General features: G+C 48.2%; 1 protein-coding gene across 2 annotated transcripts in view; it reads right to left on the reverse strand.

Moving 5' to 3' along the window:
* Nucleotides 1-236: 236 nt before the first annotated feature.
* LOC106574798 (growth arrest-specific protein 6) overlaps nucleotides 237-21,193 on the reverse strand; it is a 41,026-nt gene continuing 20,069 nt past the window's right edge. The window contains exons 5-15 of one of the 2 annotated variants that reach the window (XM_045699585.1): nucleotides 13,100-13,222; nucleotides 11,799-11,918; nucleotides 11,593-11,715; nucleotides 6,692-6,810; nucleotides 4,617-4,735; nucleotides 4,236-4,425; nucleotides 3,778-3,942; nucleotides 3,514-3,682; nucleotides 3,258-3,400; nucleotides 2,892-3,099; nucleotides 237-1,921 (exon numbers count right to left, since the gene is read on the reverse strand). In XM_045699585.1, the coding sequence (XP_045555541.1) occupies nucleotides 1,770-1,921; nucleotides 2,892-3,099; nucleotides 3,258-3,400; nucleotides 3,514-3,682; nucleotides 3,778-3,942; nucleotides 4,236-4,425; nucleotides 4,617-4,735; nucleotides 6,692-6,810; nucleotides 11,593-11,715; nucleotides 11,799-11,918; nucleotides 13,100-13,222 (1,631 nt within the window). In that variant the 3' untranslated portion in view covers nucleotides 237-1,769. The remainder of the gene's footprint in view (nucleotides 1,922-2,891; nucleotides 3,100-3,257; nucleotides 3,401-3,513; nucleotides 3,683-3,777; nucleotides 3,943-4,235; nucleotides 4,426-4,616; nucleotides 4,736-6,691; nucleotides 6,811-11,592; nucleotides 11,716-11,798; nucleotides 11,919-13,099; nucleotides 13,223-21,193) is intronic. The other variant, XM_045699587.1, reaches the window with a different exon arrangement.

Below are 21,193 nucleotides of genomic sequence, written 5' to 3' on the forward strand. Positions count from 1 at the left end.
ATCCCGGTATTAAAATGTTTTACATGATTAAAATACTCAACTGAACCATGCGATTTGTTATTACGCTTCTGGTTCCACCTAGTGGTCATGTGATGTAGTTGCAGTGTTCAGCTCTGATGACCAGGGCCCTGTTCAAAACTAGTGCACTACATAGGGAATAGGGTCCCATTTGCAACAAAGACATAATGAGCAGTACAATGAAAAAAAAATACTAAAAACAATCTCTCCACAACCAGTTTTAAAACTCCATGCCATCATCTTTATTAAGTTTTCAAACAGACTGAATTGATGTGATCAGGGATGTAAAGACTAAAAGACAGGTGAACAAATCACCAGCCAAACAAACCTATAGTATAATAACACACAACACAGAAGAGAAAACCTCCAACGACCGCTCCATTGTGAAATTCAGCAGAAACTCTAGATCCCAGAGGAGGAAATACTGCAGCCCTTTTTGGCCTAATGAAAGATGTTCTTTGTTTTTCTGACATTCTTTAGAGAAGTGAAACTGTTTTGGATGATTATCTCAATGCGTTGAGGTCGTTTTTTTTGTTCCTTTTGTATTTTTTCTAAAAAGCATTTAGTCACATTATTTACACATACAGTATATTACAGCGCTTACACTCTTATTCTCTCAGTAGCTCAGTGTGGTGAAGCAGTGCTCGATGCCCTCCCCTGTGTGTCTGATTGGTTACTGCATGTTAATTAGCCTCATCTGATTGGCTTAGTGTTTTCCTGGCGTGTGCTGATACTGAGGGAAGGAGGGAGGGGCATGTGAAAGGGGGACAGTATGGAGTGTTTCATTGGCTGAGGGTGAGTGGATGTAACTGTAGAGGACTAGAAGCATGGTTTGGAGGGTAAGAAAGGTTTTTTAAGGGGGTCATATTAAGAAGGCCTAGCCCTATGCTGTAATCTGTAGGCAGTGTGCAGAGCTAAATTGCAGGTAGACTAAGTTTGCATTAAGTTGGAAAGCACCAAACAGATGTTTTTATTAAACTCAGTCCATTTTTACCTGCGATGGTGTGCAAGTTTTACAATAACAAAGCCTTGTGCTACTGAATACACCCCCACACACCTTATAGGTTTTATTCCACAAGGGACTGGGTCAGTTTACCAAACCTCTTCTGGAGTACTGCCAGCTATTCCACTTCTGGATCCAGTTTGATCACCGTTAGCTCTGACGATGGCCATGAGCCCGATATATAAGCTTATTACACTAAAAGATACTGGCAAGAGCAGCGTGAGATATTAGATTTTTGTTTTCAAGATATCACTGAATTTTCCTACGCACCTGCAACCAGCAACCTCAGATGTGAGAGTGCTGCTCCTACATTCGATCACGCTGAGAGCAGAATGACTGAGGGTAGTCCAGGAGAAGAGTAGGCCAGGAGAAGGGTGGTCAGGAGAAGGGTTGGCCAGGAGAAGGGTTGGCCAGGAGAAGGGTTGGCCACTCGGCCAGCTTCTGGGTACATCCCAAATGGCACCCTATTCCCTAAATAGTGCACTAGTTTTGACCAGAACCCATAGGGGTCATATAGGGAATAGAGTGCTATTTGGGACGCATTCCTTGCTTAGGTTAAGGCCTTGTGGGTTATGGTGGACTGTAGTGGACGGGGTGAAGTTTCCCCTTGCTACAGATCTAGGATCAGCTTCCACTCCCCCTAAACCTAACCATTTGTTGGGGAAAATATCAAACTGACCCAAGATCAGTGTCTAGGGGCAACTTCCCCCGACTCCAGTGAGGACGGGGCTGAAGGGGACTGCAGCGGTCACAAGGTCCCCCCCAGCAGAGGGCAGGAGTGGGAGCGGATGTCGTTGTGTTTGTGGATGGCCTCGTCCAGGTCCAGAGCCAGGCCGTTGATCGTCACCTCCATGCAGCCGCGGTAGAAAGACGACACCAGGGTCGACACCAGGGGCACGTCTGGTACAGGGGTGAAATTAATGACATCAGTTGAAGTGGTTAATGGTAATGGCGAAACTGTGTGTGTCAGTGAGGCTCTTTGTTTGTAACTGGGTGTTTGTCTAGAGTACAGTAGTGATGAGTGTGTTGTTGCATGTCTCTCTCTGCCTATTCCCGTCTACCTCACCGGGGAGCCCTCCTATACCCGTCTACCTCACCGGGGAGCCCTCCTATACCCGTCTACCTCACCGGGGAGCCCTCCTATACCCGTCTACCTCACCGGGGAGCCCTCCTATACCCGTCTACCTCACCGGGGAGCCCTCCTATACCCGTCTACCTCACCGGGGAGCCCTCCTATTCCCGTCCACCTCACCGGGGAGCCCTCCTATTCCCGTCTACCTCACCGGGGAGCCCTCCTATTCCCGTCCACCTCACCGGGGAGCCCTCCTATTCCCGTCCACCTCACCGGGGAGCCCTCCTATTCCCGTCTACCTCACCGGGGAGCCCTCCTATACCCGTCCACCTCACCGGGAGCCCTCCTATACCCGTCCACCTCACCGGGGAGCCCTCCTATACCCGTCCACCTCACCGGGGAGCCCTCCTATACCCGTCCACCTCACCGGGGAGCCCTCCTATACCCGTCCACCTCACCGGGGAGCCCTCCTATACCCGTCCACCTCACCGGGGAGCCCTCCTATACCCGTCCACCTCACGGGGAGCCCTCCTATACCCGTCCAACTCACCGGGGAGCCCTCCTATACCCGTCCACCTCACCGGGGAGCCCTCCTATACCCGTCCAACTCACCGGGGAGCCCTCCTATACCCGTCCACCTCACCGGGGAGCCCTCCTATACCCGTCCACCTCACCGGGGAGCCCTCCTATACCCGTCCACCTCACCGGGGAGCCCTCCTATTCCCGTCCACCTCACCGGGGAGCCCTCCTATACCCGTCCAACTCACCGGGGAGCCCTCCTATACCCGTCCAACTCACCGGGGAGCCCTCCTATAAAGGTGGTTGAAGGCAGGCTGAGGTCAACCGTCTCCTGTCCAGGTGTGGTGTGACTCTGTCCAGGCAGACCGTCCACCTCTAGTATGGTCAGGTTCCCACTGACCGTCACGTTAACCTCATGAACCTCTGCATCACACAGGAAGGCCGGGGCGCTGGCCACGATCACATCACCCACAGAGACCAGGACATACTGGGGGGTAGAGAGAAAGAGACATCACACTCAAGACAAACAAAACATGAATTCATACGGACCGAGCCAGACAGCGAGCCAGACAGCGAGCCAGACAGCGAGCCAGACAGCGAGCCAGCCAGACAGACCGACAGCGTCGGTCCAAAGTAACATCTCACCTCCCGCCATTCCTGGTTGTCTCTGTGGTAGTCGGACAGAGAGATGGAGAGAGGGACGCTGTCCTGATAAACGAGTGCCAATAGAACCCCAACAGTGGAGGCTGGTCTCAGAGTCAGCTGGATACTCAGAGACTGGGACTCTGCTGGGGGAGAGAGATGTGGTTATACACACACAGGTAAATGTGCAAATGATACATACAAATCAGAAGATGCATAGAGACGTGCACACACATAATCCCACACACAGCAGACCCACCGTATGTGATGTTGAACAGAGCGAAGCCTGTCCCAGGGTAATAGGTTCCGGGGTTTTCTGTACTGAAACACTGCATGTTGTCATTAGACCTGATGGTCTCCTGAATGGACGTATCCTCTCCTGTTAACCAGCGCCACTCACGCATACAGCCATCAAACCTCGGGTTCACCTGGAGAACACACACACACACATTAGGCAGAGAAAACAACACACACATCTCCCCAGAACAGAGATTCTAGAGAGAACAGACCCCACCCCCCTAACCTGGTTGATGAGACTGTCCTCTTTGAAAGGGACGCCCCCTACAGTCAGGTTGAGTTCATGCATGCCTTTCTTCAGGGTGAACAGATCTCCGTTCACAGCTATCTTCATCACCGCCTCCCTGTCAATCTTTATCACCAGACTCCGCCCCTGCTCCTCCACTGAGATCTACAGACCAATCAGAAAAGACAGGAGCTCAAATTGTAAAAAAAAATGTTTTACATGTTCTTATCCTACAGTTTCTCAGTCCCAAATTATATCCTATTTCCTATACAGTGCACACATTCTGACCAGGTCACCAGTAACACCTCCTCCAAAAAGTAGTGCACTACATAGGGAACAGGGGGCCATTTGGGATGCACACGAGTCAACGACCCCTCAGGAGAGGAGATGCCACTTTAGACTATTGAGACCCAACCCATAAGTTAAACACCCCCCTAAACCCCAGAATAACCTCTGACCTTTCTCCACTGTCCATCGTTGACGACGGGCCCGCTGCTGGTGACCCGGCTGACCGCCCCGTACCTCAGCTGCAGCTCCAGTTTCCCATGATGCATTGCCAGAACAATCCAGGAACTGTTCAGGTGACCACCAGCGAAGAAGATGACCCCCTCCGGGTCAAAGGTACGGAGGTCAAACTCAGCTGAGAACCTAGAGGAGGGAGAGAGAGATAAAGACAGGATGTAATATAATTCTACAATGGTACAAGACTATGGTTATAACTATGAACCCTTAAAATGATTTTGCCTTGCTGGCATCTTTCCAGGTCTCTCTTGGAAAAGAGGTTGAAACCTCAGGAGACTGGTAAGGTTAAAAGGTTAGAGGTCAAAGGTAAGGCCTACCCAGTCTGGACTCTCCTGCGGAAGCGTAGCCTGACCACTGGGACACCGCTGAACATCCGCCCCAGGTAGAGAGAACGGGAGTTCCTCTTCATGGTGAGAGAGACACATGTAGTGATCTCCTGTTGGGGGAGAGAGAGTCTAGTGATGCAGCCGTAAATTCACTCTGGCTATCTACTCCCATTTCAGAGCGCTGAATAACTGAGGAATTTACAAACGCGCAACACCGTTGAATATAACCAGTGTCAGTATATGTTAGCAAAAAAACATCATTAAATTGTTGCCAGCAGCACAGTTAGTCACCAACGCTCTGGATAACATGTAAACAGCCTGACCAGCTCTGCTACGATGAGTAAAATGGTCAGAGTGAGGTGTTTTCCCATTTGTGTCTGGAAGTAGCTAGCAAGCTAGCCAACTTTAGCCAGTTAGCTTGGGTGTTTGACTGCCATTGAGGTCAGAACCCTCAGATCAACCCTACTCCTCGGCCAGAGCGTCCAGTATGCGCTCTGAGCGAAACACTCCGAATTTACGAACGGATAATCTGAAAATACGAATGCCCAGAGCGCACTCTGGCACTCCAGAGTGATTTTAGGAACGCACCCACAGTAAGAATCACTTTGGGGGGGGGCTGAGCTGTGTGCCATTCCTCTACATATGTTAAGGGTCAGCACACAAGGGATAACTGGAATCTGACATGTCTTCTAAAGGACAGATTCAAATCAGGTGCACATTGTAAGGGAAAGTACCTTTTAATAGGTCCATTGTCTAGACCAGGGCTGCCCGACCCTCTTCCTGGAGATCTACCGTCCTGTAGGTTTTCAGTCCGACCCTCTTCCTGGAGATCTACCGTCCTGTAGGTTTTCAGTCCGACCCTCTTCCTGGAGATCTACCGTCCTGTAGGTTTTCAGTCCGACCCTCTTCCTGGAGATCTACCGTCCTGTAGGTTTTCAGTCCAACCCTCTTCCTGGAGATCTACTGTCCTTGTCATCTCCCGTCTGGATTACTGCAACTCGCTGTTGGCTGGGCTCCCTGCCTGTGCCATTAAACCCCTACAACTCATCCAGAACGCCGCAGCCCGTCTGGTGTTCAACCTTCCCAAGTTCTCTCACGTCACCCCGCTCCTCCGCACACTCCACTGGCTTCCAGTTGAAGCTCGCATCCGCTACAAGACCATGGTGCTTGCCTACGGAGCTGTGAGGGGAACGGCACCTCCGTACCTTCAGGCTCTGATCAGTCCCTACACCCAAAGAAGGGCACTGCGCTCATCCACCTCTGGCCTGCTGGCCCCCCTACCTCTGAGGAAGCACAGTTCCCGCTCAGCCCAGTCAAAACTGTTCGCTGCTCTGGCACCCCAATGGTGGAACAAGCTCCCTCACGACGCCAGGACAGCGGAGTCAATCACCACCTTCCGGAGACACCTGAAACCCCACCTCTTTAAGGAATACCTGGGATAGGATAAAGTAATCCTTCTAAGGTCTTGTTGAATAGCTAATTAGTAGAATCAGGTGTGTTAAATTAAGGTTGGACTGAAAACCTACAGGACAGTAGATCTCCAGGAAGAGGGTCGGACTGAAAATCTACAGGACAGTAAATCTCCAGGAAGAGGGTCGGAGTGAAAACCTACAGGACAGTAGATCTCCAGGAAGAGGGTCGGACTGAAAACCTACAGGACAGTAGATCTCCAGGAAGAGGGTCGGACTGAAAACCTACAGGACAGTAAATCTCCAGGAAGAGGGTTGGACTGAAAACCTACAGGACAGTAAATCTCCAGGAAGAGGGTTGGACTGAAAACCTACAGGACAGTAGATCTCCAGGAAGAGGGTCGGACTGAAAACCTACAGGACAGTAAATCTCCAGGAAGAGGGTTGGACTGAAAACCTACAGGACAGTAAATCTCCAGGAAGAGGGTCGGAGTGAAAACCTACAGGACAGTAGATCTCCAGGAAGATGGTTGAGCAGCCCTGGTCTAGAGTGCAGTGCTGCTTGTCGATAATGAACCTTTGATTGAATCCCGGACTAATAAATGGGGGGTGTTTTCTACAGGTAAGGTCTTGATAATGTGAGTGGGGACTTTTTACCTGACAGCTCCTGAGGTCCTGGCTCAACTTCTTGCCCTGCCGACCGTCACAGAAACACCGGAAACTACCGGGCGTGTTAACACACTCCTCACACACTCCCTGCTCACACTCATCCACATCTGACAGAGAGAGAGGGGGAGGAGGAGGAGAGAGAGAGAGAGGGGGAGGAGAGAGAGAGAGGGGGAGGAGAGAGAGGGGGAGGGAGAGAGAGAGAAGCGGAGGGAGGGAGATAAAAGACGGGGAGTGAAAGAGAGAGGGGAAAAAACAGAAAGAGAAGGGTGTCCATTGGTCCATCTCTGGAACTACAACCTCCAGACAAGGCTGAAGTGAAAAACAACGTCTCTAAAATGTTATCAGCATCAACAGATGGAGGAACAACTCCTGACTTAGATCTCTCCTGATGTCAACTGAACCATGTCCCAACTGGCACCGTATTCCCCTAGAGCTGGGGTCTAAAGTAGTGCACTACATAGGGAATGGGGAACCATTTGGGATAAAGCCAGAACGTCTGTCCCTGTCTGTCTGAATGACCTTAGAAGGCCATGAGGTTTATTATGATACGAATGGATAAATGTTAGTTCTTCTAAAGAGTGACTCTGTGACCGCCTCCCTCCTTCCTTCCCTCCCCCGCTTTCTCCCTCCCTCTCCTCTCTCTCAGTAAGTACAATGCAAGACAAGAACAAACTTGTTTGACAAATAAAAGACTAGGATTACATTTCCCAATGACATTTTAAAGGACCATTGAGCGTTTGGCAGGAGAGGATGTCGTGCAGATAGAGATCGGTCTTGTAAAAAAAATGATAAACAGAATGTTTTGACTATAAATGAAAAGACGTGCTAACAGCTTACTTGGCAGTTCGTCTGTGTGTGTGTCTCAGAGTGTGAGGCTGGTAGGAGGAGCTACTGGAGGACAGGCTCATTGTAAATGACTGGAAAGGTCCAAAAACATGAAACGTATGGAAACCACGTTGGACTCCGTTCCATTTATTACAATGAGCCGGTCCTCCTATAGCGCCTCCCACCAGCCTCCACTGGCATATGTATGTGTGTAGGTATGTATGAATGACAGCCGTCTGCACCACTAGACTAGCTAGCTGGCTCTACGACACAGCCGTCTGCACCACTAGACTAGCTAGCTGGCTCTACGACACAGCCGTCTGCACCACTAGACTAGCTAGCTGGCTCTACGACACAGCCGTCTGCACCACTAGACTAGCTAGCTGGCTCTACGACACAGCCGTCTGCACCACTAGACTAGCTAGCTGGCTCTACGACACAGCCGTCTGCACCACTCAGACTAGCTAGCTGGCTCTACGACACAGCCGTCTGCACCACTAGACTAGCTAGCTGGCTCTCACGACACAGCCGTCTGCACCACTAGACTAGCTAGCTGGCTCTACGACACAGCCGTCTGCACCACTAGACTAGCTAGCTGGCTCTACGACACAGCCGTCTGCACCACTAGACTAGCTAGCTGGCTCTACGACACAGCCGTCTGCACCACTAGACTAGCTAGCTGGCTCTACGACACAGCCGTCTGCACCACTAGACTAGCTAGCTGGCTCTACGACACAGCCGTCTGCACCACTAGACTAGCTAGCTGGCTCTCACGACACAGCCGTCTGCACCACTAGACTAGCTAGCTGGCTCTACGACACAGCCGTCTGCACCACTAGACTAGCTAGCTGGCTCTACGACACAGCCGTCTGCACCACTAGACTAGCTAGCTGGCTCTACGACACAGCCGTCTGCACCACTAGACTAGCTAGCTGGCTCTACGACACAGCCGTCTGCACCACTAGACTAGCTAGCTGGCTCTACGACACAGCCGTCTGCACCACTAGACTAGCTAGCTGGCTCTACGACACAGCCGTCTGCACCACTAGACTAGCTAGCTGGCTCTACGACACAGCCGTCTGCACCACTAGACTAGCTAGCTGGCTCTACGACACAGCCGTCTGCACCACTAGACTAGCTAGCTGGCTCTACGACACAGCCGTCTGCACCACTAGACTAGCTAGCTGGCTCTACGACACAGCCGTCTGCAACACTAGACTAGCTAGCTGGCTCTCACGACACAGCCGTCTGCACCACTAGACTAGCTAGCTGGCTCCACGACACAGCCGTCTGCACCACTAGACTAGCTAGCTGGCTCTACGACACAGCCGTCTGCACCACTAGACTAGCTAGCTGGCTCTACGACACAGCCGTCTGCACCACTAGACTAGCTAGCTGGCTCTACGACACAGCCGTCTGCACCACTAGACTAGCTAGCTGGCTCTACGACACAGCCGTCTGCACCACTAGACTAGCTAGCTGGCTCTACGACACAGCCGTCTGCACCACTAGACTAGCTAGCTGGCTCTACGACACAGCCGTCTGCACCACTAGACTAGCTAGCTGGCTCTACGACACAGCCGTCTGCACCACTAGACTAGCTAGCTGGCTCTACGACACAGCCGTCTGCACCACTAGACTAGCTAGCTGGCTCTACGACACAGCCGTCTGCACCACTAGACTAGCTAGCTGGCTCTACGACACAGCCGTCTGCACCACTAGACTAGCTAGCTGGCTCTACGACACAGCCGTCTGCACCACTAGACTAGCTAGCTGGCTCTACGACACAGCCGTCTGCACCACTAGACTAGCTAGCTGGCTCTACGACACAGCCGTCTGCACCACTAGACTAGCTAGCTGGCTCTACGACACAGCCGTCTGCACCACTAGACTAGCTAGCTGGCTCTACGACACAGCCGTCTGCACCACTAGACTAGCTAGCTGGCTCTACGACACAGCCGTCTGCAACACTAGACTAGCTAGCTGGCTCTACGACACAGCCGTCTGCACCACTAGACTAGCTAGCTGGCTCTACGACACAGCCGTCTGCAACACTAGACTAGCTAGCTGGCTCTACGACACAGCCGTCTGCACCACTAGACTAGCTAGCTGGCTCTACGACACAGCCGTCTGCACCACTAGACTAGCTAGCTGGCTCTACGACACAGCCGTCTGCACCACTAGACTAGCTAGCTGGCTCTACGACACAGCCGTCTGCAACACTAGACTAGCTAGCTGGCTCTACGACACAGCCGTCTGCAACACTAGACTAGCTAGCTGGCTCTACGACACAGCCGTCTGCACCACTAGACTAGCTAGCTGGCTCTACGACAGCCGTCTGCAGTCCAGCTGAGACCAACACATTGTCAAGCAGAGGGAGATTTAGGATTAGCTTGTGTGTAGCCTTATTTGTGGGTATTCACTGTAGGGTTTCGAAAATTCCTGTAACTTTTTATTTTATTTAAATGACAAGGATTTCCAGAAATCCCGGTTGAAAGATTCCCTGAATCAGGAAGGAATAAGCAGGAAATCTGGGTGGAAAATAACCAGAATTTTGCAACCCCAGTTCATTGTGTGTGACATATACACACACACTGCATTCAGAACGTCTTCAGATGCCTTGACTTTTAAACATTTTTTTAATTTTATTTTTTAAGTTTTCCAACTTTTTACTCAGCACTGTGTTAAAGCAACTTTGGCAGCGATTACAGCCCCAAGTCTTCTTGGGTATGACCCTACAAGCTTGGCACACCTGTATTTTGGGAGTTTCTCCCATTCTTCTCTGCAGATCCTCTCAAGCTCTGTCAGGTTGGATGGGGAGCGTCGCAGCACAGCTATTTTCAGGTCTCTCCAGAGATGTTTGATCGGGTTCAAGTCCGGGCTCTGGCTGTGCCACTCAAGGACATTCAAAGACTCGTTGTCCTGTTGGAAGGTGAACCTTTTCCCCGGTCTGAGGTCCTGATCGCTCTGGAGCAGGTTTTCATCAAGGATCTCTCTGTGCTTTGTTCCGTTCATCTTTCCCTCGATCCTTACTAGTCTCCCAGTCCCTGCTGCTGAAAAACATCCCCACAGCATGATGCTGCCACCACCATGCTTCACCGTAGGGATGGTGCCAGGTTTCCTCCAGACATGACCCTTGGCATTCAGGCCAAAGAGTTCAATCTTGGTATCATCATACCAGAGAATCCAAGTGGGCTGTCATGTGCTTTTTACTGAGGAGTGGCTTCCGTCTGGCCACTCTACCATAAAGGCCTGATTGGTGGAGTGCTGCAAAGATGGTTGTCCTTCCGGAAGGTTCTCCCATCTCCACAGAGGAACTCTTGAGCTCTGTCAGAGTGACCATTGGGTTCTTGGTCACCTCCATGACCAAGGCCCTTCTCCCCCGATTGCTCAGTTTGGCTGGGCAGCCAGCTCTAGGAAGAGTCTTGGTGATTCCATACTTCTTCCATTTAAGAATGTTGGAGGCCACTGTGTTCTTGGGGACCTTCAATGCTGCAGAAATGTTTTGGTTAACTTCCCCAGATCTGTGCCTCGACACAATGCTGTCTCGGAGCGCCACGTACAATTCCTTCGACATTATGGCTTGGTTTTTGCTCTGACATGCACTGTCAACTGTGGGACATTATATAGACAGGTGTGTGCCTTTCCAAATCATGTCCAATCAATTGAATTTACCACAGGTGAACTCCAATCAAGTTGTAGAAACATCTCAAAGATGATCAATGTAAACAGGATGCACCTGAGCTCAATTTCTCATAGCAAAGGATCTGAATACTTATGTAAATAAGGTATTTGTTTTTTATTTTCAATACATTTGCAAACATTTCTAAAAACCTGTTTTCGCTTTGTCATTATGGGGTATTGTGTGTAGATTGATGACATATGGTTTATTTTTAATCAATTTTAGAATAAGGCTGTAGCGTAACAAAATGTGGAAAAGGTCAAACGGTCTGAATACTTTGAATGCACTGTATATAATGTATTCTATACATTATAGTATGTATATGTATTACATGTATATAATGTGTCAGTACTGAGTAATGTGTTTTTGGTGTACTGCTCACCTAGGCAGGTCTTGGTGTTGTTGTCGTAAACGTATCCCGTCTCACACAGACAGTCATAGTCTCCATCCTGGTTCACACACCTCGCTGTCCCACACATCCCTGGATGCTGGCACTCATCCACATCTGAAACACACACACACACACACACAGTGAGGACAGTTCAATACTTCCTTCAGGTAAGGTGTGTGTGTGTGTGTGTCTCTTACCGTTACACAACTTGCGTTCGACCAGCATGTAACCGCGGCGACAGGAGCAATGGTAGCTACCCATAGTGTTGTTACACTCGTGGTCACATCCTCCATTCCTCTTGTTGCACTCGTTGACATCTGCCAATCACAGGAGACACACAGAGGACATGTGACAATATGAACCAATCACTTTATCCATCAACTACATTGAACATCGCTAAGTGTCGCATGACACTTTAATGTGAGTTCTGATCAAAACGTTTCTACACACGATGAAAGACGATGTCTTTTTAACTAAATAAATCACACGTCTCTTTTCCGGCGGTTTATATTTTGAAAAATGCCACTTATTTGGGACCCGTTAGTCCAGAGTGACTGCTCTGATGAGCTGAATGGTTTCTGTGTACTTGTGGTTGGCCAGTGGAAAAGCCTCCGCCTCAGAGTCAGTCAGACACGTTGTGTTTTGGCTTCCCCCGCCGACCAACAGCTAGGTGGCAGGATGAGTCACCACAGAAAAGTGAGAGATGGAGTCTGCATTCCAAATGGCTCCCTATTCCCATGGTGTTCTGGTCAAAAGTAGTGCACTATAATCAGGAATAGGGGTCATTTCGGAAACAGTCACCAAGCCCCCTCTGTAGAGACAGGTCACCAAGCCCCCTCTGTAGAGACAGGTCACCAAGCCCCCTCTGTAGAGACAGGTCACCAAGCCCCCTCTGTAGAGACGGGTCACCAGCCCAGCGCTGACCTTCTCTTCGCAGGGTCATGTGACTTCTCAGCCTGCTCTACATGTGACCGGTTCACTTCCTGCACATTCAGTTCATATTGACCTGACCGATATATAGAGAAAGGGAGAGAGAGACAGAGAGCGAGAGAGGGCAGAGACATACTGACAACACAACTCACACAGAGCCCAACCACAACCCAGCGGCACTCCAAGGACGATGTGTGTGTGTCTGTGTGGATGGAGATGGATAGACAGTGACTAAGCTAAGTCAAAGTCAGACAGGACTCACCCTGTACCGATCATTGTCACATGCTGGAGACAGTGTGACACTGCAGAAAATCCTCTCTGTCCCCACCTCTGTCACTTTGTATGTCTGGCAAGTTGGCCTGACAAACAATAACACAGTAGCCATGTACCCAATACACTGGCCCTATTCCACAGCATCACATCTGGGATGTATTGTGGGTAAACTGTGACTGACTGATCTCCAACTAGTAATGACTAGTTATTTATGATGCCAGGTGATTTGTAGATCAGCCAGTGGGCTGCAACGTGGAACAAGTCCACTGTGTTTCTGAACATCATGTCACAGTACCTTTCTCACAACGGACTCCTGTCCAGCCAGTGAAGCAGTGGCAGAGGAAGTCACCCTTTTTGTCCTCACAGCGCACCGTACCTCGAGGATTACAGGGAGACGGAGAGCACTGGTCTGGAATATCTGAGAGGGGGAAGGGAAATGGAGAGAGGGAAAAGAGAGAGAGAGAGGATAGGAGAGAAAGAAAGAGAGCATTAGAGGTCATCCTGTCAGAGAAATAACATCCTACAATACAGCAAGTCATAGATGTGAAGGTACATAGCACTATGTTACTATATAATGTGAAGTGCTTTAGCCAGGCTGTTCCTGGCAGGTACATATATGTGAAGTGTTTTAGCCAGGCAGGTACATATATAATGTGAAGTGTTTTAGCCAGGCTGGTCCAGGCAGGTACATATATAATCTGAAGTGTTTTAGCCAGGCTGGTCCAGGCAGGTACATAGTTCTATGTTACTATATAACGTGAAGTGCTTTAGCCAGGCTGGTCCAGGCAGGTACATATATAATGTGAAGTGTTTTAGCCAGGCTGGTCCAGGCAGGTACATATATAATGTGAAGTGTTTTAGCCAGGCTGGTCCAGGCAGGTACATATATAATGTGAAGTGTTTTAGCCAGGCTGGTCCAGGCAGGTACATATATAATGTGAAGTGTTTTAGCCAGGCTGGTCCAGGCAGGTACATAGCTCTATGTTACTATATAATGTGAAGTGCTTTAGCCAGGCTGGTCCAGGCAGGTACATATATAATGTGAAGTGTTTTAGCCAGGCTGGTCCAGGCAGGTACATATATAATGTGAAGTGTTTTAGCCAGGCTGGTCCAGGCAGGTACATATATAATGTGAAGTGTTTTAGCCAGGCTGGTCCAGGCAGGTACATAGCTCTATGTTACTATATAATGTGAAGTGCTTTAGCCAGGCTGTTCCAGGCAGGTACATATATAATGTGAAGTGTTTTAGCCAGGCTGGTCCAGGCAGGTACATATACAATGTGAAGTGTTTTAGCCAGGCTGTTCCAGGCAGGTACATATATAATGTGAAGTGTTTTAGCCAGGCTGGTCCAGGCAGGTACATATACAATGTGAAGTGTTTTAGCCAGGCTGTTCCAGGCAGGTACATATACAATGTGAAGTGTTTTAGCCAGGCTGGTCCAGGCAGGTACATAGCACTATGTTACTATATATTTATTTAACCAGGAAAAGCCCATTGAGACCCAGTTTCTTTTTCAAGGGAGACCTGGCCAAGAAGGCAACAACAATCAATACATTACAGAATTAAAACATACAACAACACAACATGATCCAGCCAAAAAAAAGCATTTACACTCCTCCATAACAGTCTCCCATCAATATTTTAAATTCATTCAGTGGCACTAACATATCTAGGTGAAGCATGGATTGTAGACTATTCCATGCCTCTGGTGCACAAGAAGAGAAGGCAGTCTTGCCTAATACTGTGAATGTCCTGGGGACTTTAAGTAGCAACCACCTAGCAGACCGGGTATGGTAACTGCTGGTGGTGAAGGAGACCAGACTACAGAGGTAAAGAGAGAGTTTATCCAAAAGGGCTTTGTAGATGAACACATACAAATGTATCTTTCTGTGCATATAAAGTGAGGTCCAATCTACCATTTGGTACAAGGTGCAATGATGGGTGAGTGACTTGGCATTTGTAATAAAGCGCAAGGATTCATGATAAACAGTCCTGTCTCTAAGACAGAGGAGGTTGCATGCATATACAACAAGTCACCATAATCAACTACAGAGAGAAAAGTGGCCTGAACAAGCTTCTTTCTAGCCATAAGAGGTAAGCAAGCCTTATTACAAAAATAAAACCAATTTACATTTAAGCTTTGTCACAAGATTATCCACATGAACATTAAAGGACAACTTGTCATCCAACCAAATACCTAGGTATTTGTAGGATGACACTTTTTCCAAAAGGACAAGCCACCAGATGTAAAGTGTTTTAGCCAGACCGGTCCAGGCAGGTACATAGCTCTATGTTACTACACTGCTCAAAAAAATAAAGTGAACACTTAAACAACACAATGTAACTCCAAGTCAATCACACTTCTGTGAAATCAAACTGTCCACTTAGGAAGAAACACTGATTGACAATACATTTCACATGCTGTTGTGCAAATGGAATAGACAACAGGTGGAAATTATAGGCAATTAGCAAAACACCCCCAATAAAGGAGTGGTTCTGCAGGTGGGGACAACAGACCACTTCTCAGTTCCTATGCTTCCTGGCTGATGTTTTGGTCACTTTTGAATGCTGGCGGCGCTTTCACTCTAGTGGTAGCATGAGACGGAGTCTACAACCCACACAAGTGGCTCAGGTAGTGCAGCTCATCCAGGATGGCACATCAATGCGAGCTGTGGCAAGAAGGTTTGCTGTGTCTGTCAGCGTAGTGTCCAGAGCATGGAGGCGCTACCAGGAGACAGGCCAGTACATCAGGAGACGTGGAGGAGGCCGTAGGAGGGCAACAACCCAGAAGCAGGACCGCTACCTCCGCCTTTGTGCAAGGAGGAGCAGGAGAAGCACTGCCAGAGCCCTGCAAAATGACCTCCAGCAGGCCACAAATGTGCATGTGTCTGCTCAAACGGTCAGAAACAGACTCCATGAGGGTGGTATGAGGGCCCGACGTCCACAGGTGGGGGTTGTGCTTACAGCCCAACACCGTGCAGGACGTTTGGCATTTGCCAGAGAACACCAAGATTGGCAAATTCGCCACTGGCGCCCTGTGCTCTTCACAGATGAAAGCAGGTTCACACTGAGCACGTGACAGACGTGACAGAGTCTGGAGACGCCGTGGAGAACGTTCTGCTGCCTGCAACATCCTCCAGCATGACCAGTTTGGCGGTGGGTCAGTCATGGTGTGGGGTGGCATTTCTTTGGGGGGGGGCCGCACAGCCCTCCATGTGCTCGCCAGAGGTAGCCTGACTGCCATTAGGTACCGAGATGAGATCCTCAGACCCCTTGTGAGACCATATGCTGGTGCGGTTGGCCCTGGGTTCCTCCTAATGCAAGACAATGCTAGACCTCATGTAGCTGGAGTGTGTCAGCAGTTCCTGCAAGAGGAAGGCATTGATGCTATGGACTGGCCCTCCCGTTCCCCAGACCTGAATCCAATTGAGCACATCTGGGACATCATGTCTCGCTCCATCCACCAACGCCACGTTGCACCACAGACTGTCCAGGAGTTGGCGGATGCTTTAGTCCAGGTCTGGGAGGAGATCCCTCAGGAGACCATCCGCCACCTCATCAGGAGCATGCCCAGGCGTTGTAGGGAGGTCATACAGGCACGTGGAGGCCACACACACTACTGAGCCTCATTTTGACTTCTTTTAAGGACATTACATCAAAGTTGGATCAGCCTTTAGTGTGGTTTTCCACTTTAATTTTGAGTGTGACTCCAAATCCAGACCTCCATGGGTTGATAAATTGGATTTCCATTGATTATTTGTGTGATTTTGTTGTCAGCACATTCAACTATGTAAAGAAAAAAGTATTTAATAAGATTATTTCTTTCATTCAGATCTAGGATGTGTTGTTTAAGTGTTCCCTTCATTGTTTTGAGCAGTATATATAATGTGAAGTGTTTTAGCCAGACTGGTCCAGGCAGGTACATAGCTCTATGTTACTATATAATGTGAAGTGCTTTAGCCAGGCTGGTCCAGGCAGGTACATATATAATATGAAGTGTTTTAGCCAGGCTGGTCCAGGCAGGTACATAGCTCTATGTTACTATATAATGTGAAGTGCTTTTAGCCAGGCTGGTCCAGGCAGGTACATAGCTCTATGTTACTATATAATGTGAAGTGTTTTAGCCAGGCTGGTCCAGGCAGGTACATATATAATGTGAAGTGTTTTAGCCAGGCTGGTCCAGGCAGGTACATATATAATGTGAAGTGCTTTAGCCAGGCTGGTCCAGGCAGGTACATAGCTCTATGTTACTATATAATGTGAAGTGCTTTAGCCAGGCTGTTCCAGGCAGGTACATATATAATGCGAAGTGTTTTAGCCAGGTTGGTCCAGGCAGGTACATATATAATGTGAAGTGCTTTAGCCAGGCTGTTGGGGACAAAGATCGTACTTTTTGGAGAAATGTCCTCTGGTCTGATGAAACAAAAATAGAAGTGTTTGGCCATAATGACCATCGTTATGTTTGGAGGAAAAAGGGGGAGGCTTGCAAGCCGAACAACACCATCCCAACCGTGAAGCACAGGGGTGGCAGCATCATGTTGTGGGGGTGCTTTGCTGCAGGAGGGACTGGTGCACTTCACAAAATAGATGGCATCATGACGATGGAAAATTATGTGGATATATTGAAGCAACATCAAGACATCAGTCAGGAAGTTAAAGCTTGGTTGCAAATGGGTCTTCCAAATGGACAATGACTCCAAGCATACTTCCAAAGTTGTGGCAAAATGGCTTAACCTGTTGGGGATAGGGGGCAGTATTTGCACGGCCGGATAAAAAAACGTACCCGATGTAATCTGGTTACTACTCCTGCCCAGTAACTAGAATATGCATATCATTGTTTGATTTGGATAGAAAACACCCTAAAGTTTCTAAAACTGTTTGAATGGTGTCTGTGAGTAAAACAGAACTCATTTGGCAGGCCAAAACCTGAGAAGATTCCAAACAGGAATCTCTGACCATTTCATGGCCTTCTTGATCATCTCTAACCAAAACAGCGGGATCTCTGGTATGACGTGACATTTTCTAACGCTCCCATAGGCTCTCAGAAGGCGCCAGAAAGCCAAATGGTGGCTTTGCAGGCCCTGGCTGAAAAACATTAGCGCATTTTGTAAGTGGTCGATCTGAGGACAATGAGACTGGAGGCGCGTGCCCGAGCCAACACCATGTTTACTTTCTCTCTCTTTGAACAAAAACAACCACTCCCGGTCGGAATATTATCGCTTTTTTACGAGAACAATAGCATAAAAAATGATTTTAAACAGCGGTTGACATGCTTTGAAGTACGGTAATGGAATATTTTGACATTTTTCGTCACGAAACGCGTCGGGCGCGTCACCCTTCTTTACCCATCGGATAGTGTCTTGAACGCACGAACAAAACGCCGCTATTTGGATATAACTATGGATTATTTTGAACCAAACCAACATTTGTTATTGAAGTAGAAGTCCTGGGAGTGCATTCTGACGAAGACAGCAAAGGTAATCTAACTTTTCTAATAGTAAATCGGAGTTTGGTGAGTACCACACTTGGTGGGTGTCAAAATAGCTAGCCTGTGATGGCCGGGCTATCTACGGAAGTGTTCGGTGGGAATGCTAGTCACATGCTAATGTACAAAGCTGGTTGAACTTGATTGAACAAAACATGCATGTATTGTATAACATAATGTCCTAGGATTGTCATCTGATGAAGATCATCAAAGGTTAGTGCTGCATTTAGCTGTGGTTTGGGTTTATGTGACATTATATGCTAGCTTGAAAAATGGGTGTCTGATTATTTCTGGCTGGGTACTCTGCTGACATAATCTAATGTTTTGCTTTCGTTGTAAAGCCTTTTTGAAATCGGACAGTGTGGTTAGATTAACGAGAGTCTTGTCTTTAAATGGCTGTAAAATAGTCATATGTTTGAGAAATTGAAGTAATAGCATTTCTAAGGTATTTGAATATCGCGCCACCGGATTACACTGGCTGTTGAGTAGATGGGACGCAAGCGTCCCACTGGCCCAGAAAGGTTAAAGGCAATGCTACCAAATACTAATTTAGTGTATGTAAACTTCTGACCCACTAGGAATGTGATGAAAGAAATAAAAGCTGAAATAAGTCATTCTCTACTATTATTCTGACATTTCACATTCTTAAAATAAAGTGGTGATCCTAATTGACCTAAGACAGGGAATTTTTACTATGATTAAATGTCAGGAATTGTGAAAAACTGAGTTTAAATGTATTTGGCTAAGGTGTTTATGTAAACTTCCAACTTCAACTGTATACAAATGTGAAGCGCTTAGCCAGGCTGTTCCAGGCAGGTACAGTGAGGAAAAAAGTATTTTATCCCCTGCTGATTATGTACGTTTGCCCACTGACAAAGAAATGATCAGTCTATAATTCTAATGGTAGGTTTATTTGAACAGTGAGAGACAGAATAACAAAAAAAATCAAGAAAAACGCATGTCAAAAATGTTATAAATTGATTTGCATTTTAATGAGGGAAATAACTATTTGACCCCCTCTCAATCAGAAAGATTTCTGGCTCCCAGGTGTCTTTTATACAGGTAACAAGCTGAGATTAGGAGCACACTCTTAAAAGGGAGTGCTCCTAATCTCAGCTTGTTACCTGTATAAAAGACACCTGTCCACAGAAGCAATCAATCAGATTCCAAACTCTCCACCATGGCCAAGATCAAAGAGCTCTCCAAGGATGTCAGGGACAAGATCGTAGACCTACACAAGGCTGGAATGGGCTACAAGACCATTGCCAAGCAGCTTGGTGAGAAGGTGACAACAGTTGGTGCGATTATTCGCAAATGGAAGAAACACAAAAGAACTGTCAATCTCCCTCGGCCTGGGGCTCCATGCAAGATCTCACCTCGTGGAGTTGCAGTGATCATGAGAACGGTGAGGAATCAGCCCAGAACTACACGGGAGGATCTTGTCAATGATCTCAAGGCAGCTGGGACCATAGTCACCAAGAAAACAATTGGTAACACACTACGCCATGAAGTACTGAAATCCTGCAGCGTCCGCAAGGTCCCCCTGCTCAAGAAAGCACATATACATGCAAGGCTGAAGTTTGCCAATGAACATCTGAATGATTTAGAGGACAACTGGGTAAAAGTGTTGTGGTCAAATGAGACCAAAATGGAGCTCTTTGGCATCAACTCAACTCGCCGTGTTTGGAGGACGAGGAATGCTGCCTATGACCCCAAGAACACCATCCCCACCGTCAAACATGGAGGTGGAAACATTATGCTTTGGGGTGTTTTTCTGCTAAGGGGACAGGACAACTTCACCGCATCAAAGGGACGATGGACGAGGCCATGTACCATCAAATCTTGGGTGAGAACCTCCTTCCCTCAGCCAGGGCATTGAAAATGGGTCGTGGATGGGTATTCCAGCATGACAATGACCCAAAACACACGGCCAAGGCAACAAAGCAGTGGCTCAAGAAGAAACACATTAAGGTCCTGGAGTGGCCTAGCCAGTCTCCAGACCTTAATCCCATAGAAAATCTGTAGAGGGAGCTGAAGGTTCGAGTTGCCAAACGTCAGCTTCGAAACCTTAATGACTTGGAGAAGATCTGCAAAGAGGAGTGGGACAAAATCCCTCCTGAGATGTGTGCAAACCTGGTGGCCAACTACAAGAAACGTCTGACCTCTGATTGCCAACAAGGGTTTTGCCACCAAGTACTAAGTCATGTTTTGCAGAGGGGTCAAATACTTATTTCCCTCATTAAAATGCAAATCATTTTATAACATTTTTGACATGCGTTTTTCAGGATTTTTTTGTTGTTATTCTGTCTCTCACTGTTCAAATAAACCTACCATTACAATTATAGACTGATCATTTCTTTGTGGGCAAACGTACAAAATCAGCAGGGGATCAAATACTTTTCCCCCCTCACTGTACATAGCACTATATTACTATATAATGCCTCCTGTAATGCCATTGATAAAGGCCCTGATCTAAAGTAGTGCACTATATAGGGAATAGGGTGCCATTTGTGACAGACTAAAATGCCTGCTGTGATGCCATTGAAAAAAAGAGAGTTATTTTCCCCTCCCAGGATCTCTGAGGACAGCATAAATAGCTCCCCCCCCCGTCCGTCCGTCCGTCTCTCTCGCTCTCCCCCCCGTCTCTCTCTCCTCCCCGTCTCTCTCTCCTCCCCCGTCTCCCCCCCCCCCCGTCCGTCTCTCTCTCTCTCTCTCCTCCCCGTCTCTCTCTCCTCCCCCGTCTCTCTCTCCTCCCCCGTCTCTCTCTCCTCCCCCGTCTCTCTCTCCTCCCCCGTCTCTCTCTCCTCCCCTGTCTCTCTCTCCATCCATCCTGGAGTGTTATATATAAAGTATTAGTTCCTGCAGTTCTTTCTCCTTCCATTACTGCTGACGGTGTGCTGACG

This window comes from Salmo salar, chromosome ssa17 (assembly GCF_905237065.1).
Source record: "Salmo salar chromosome ssa17, Ssal_v3.1, whole genome shotgun sequence".
Lineage (NCBI taxonomy): Eukaryota > Metazoa > Chordata > Actinopteri > Salmoniformes > Salmonidae > Salmo > Salmo salar.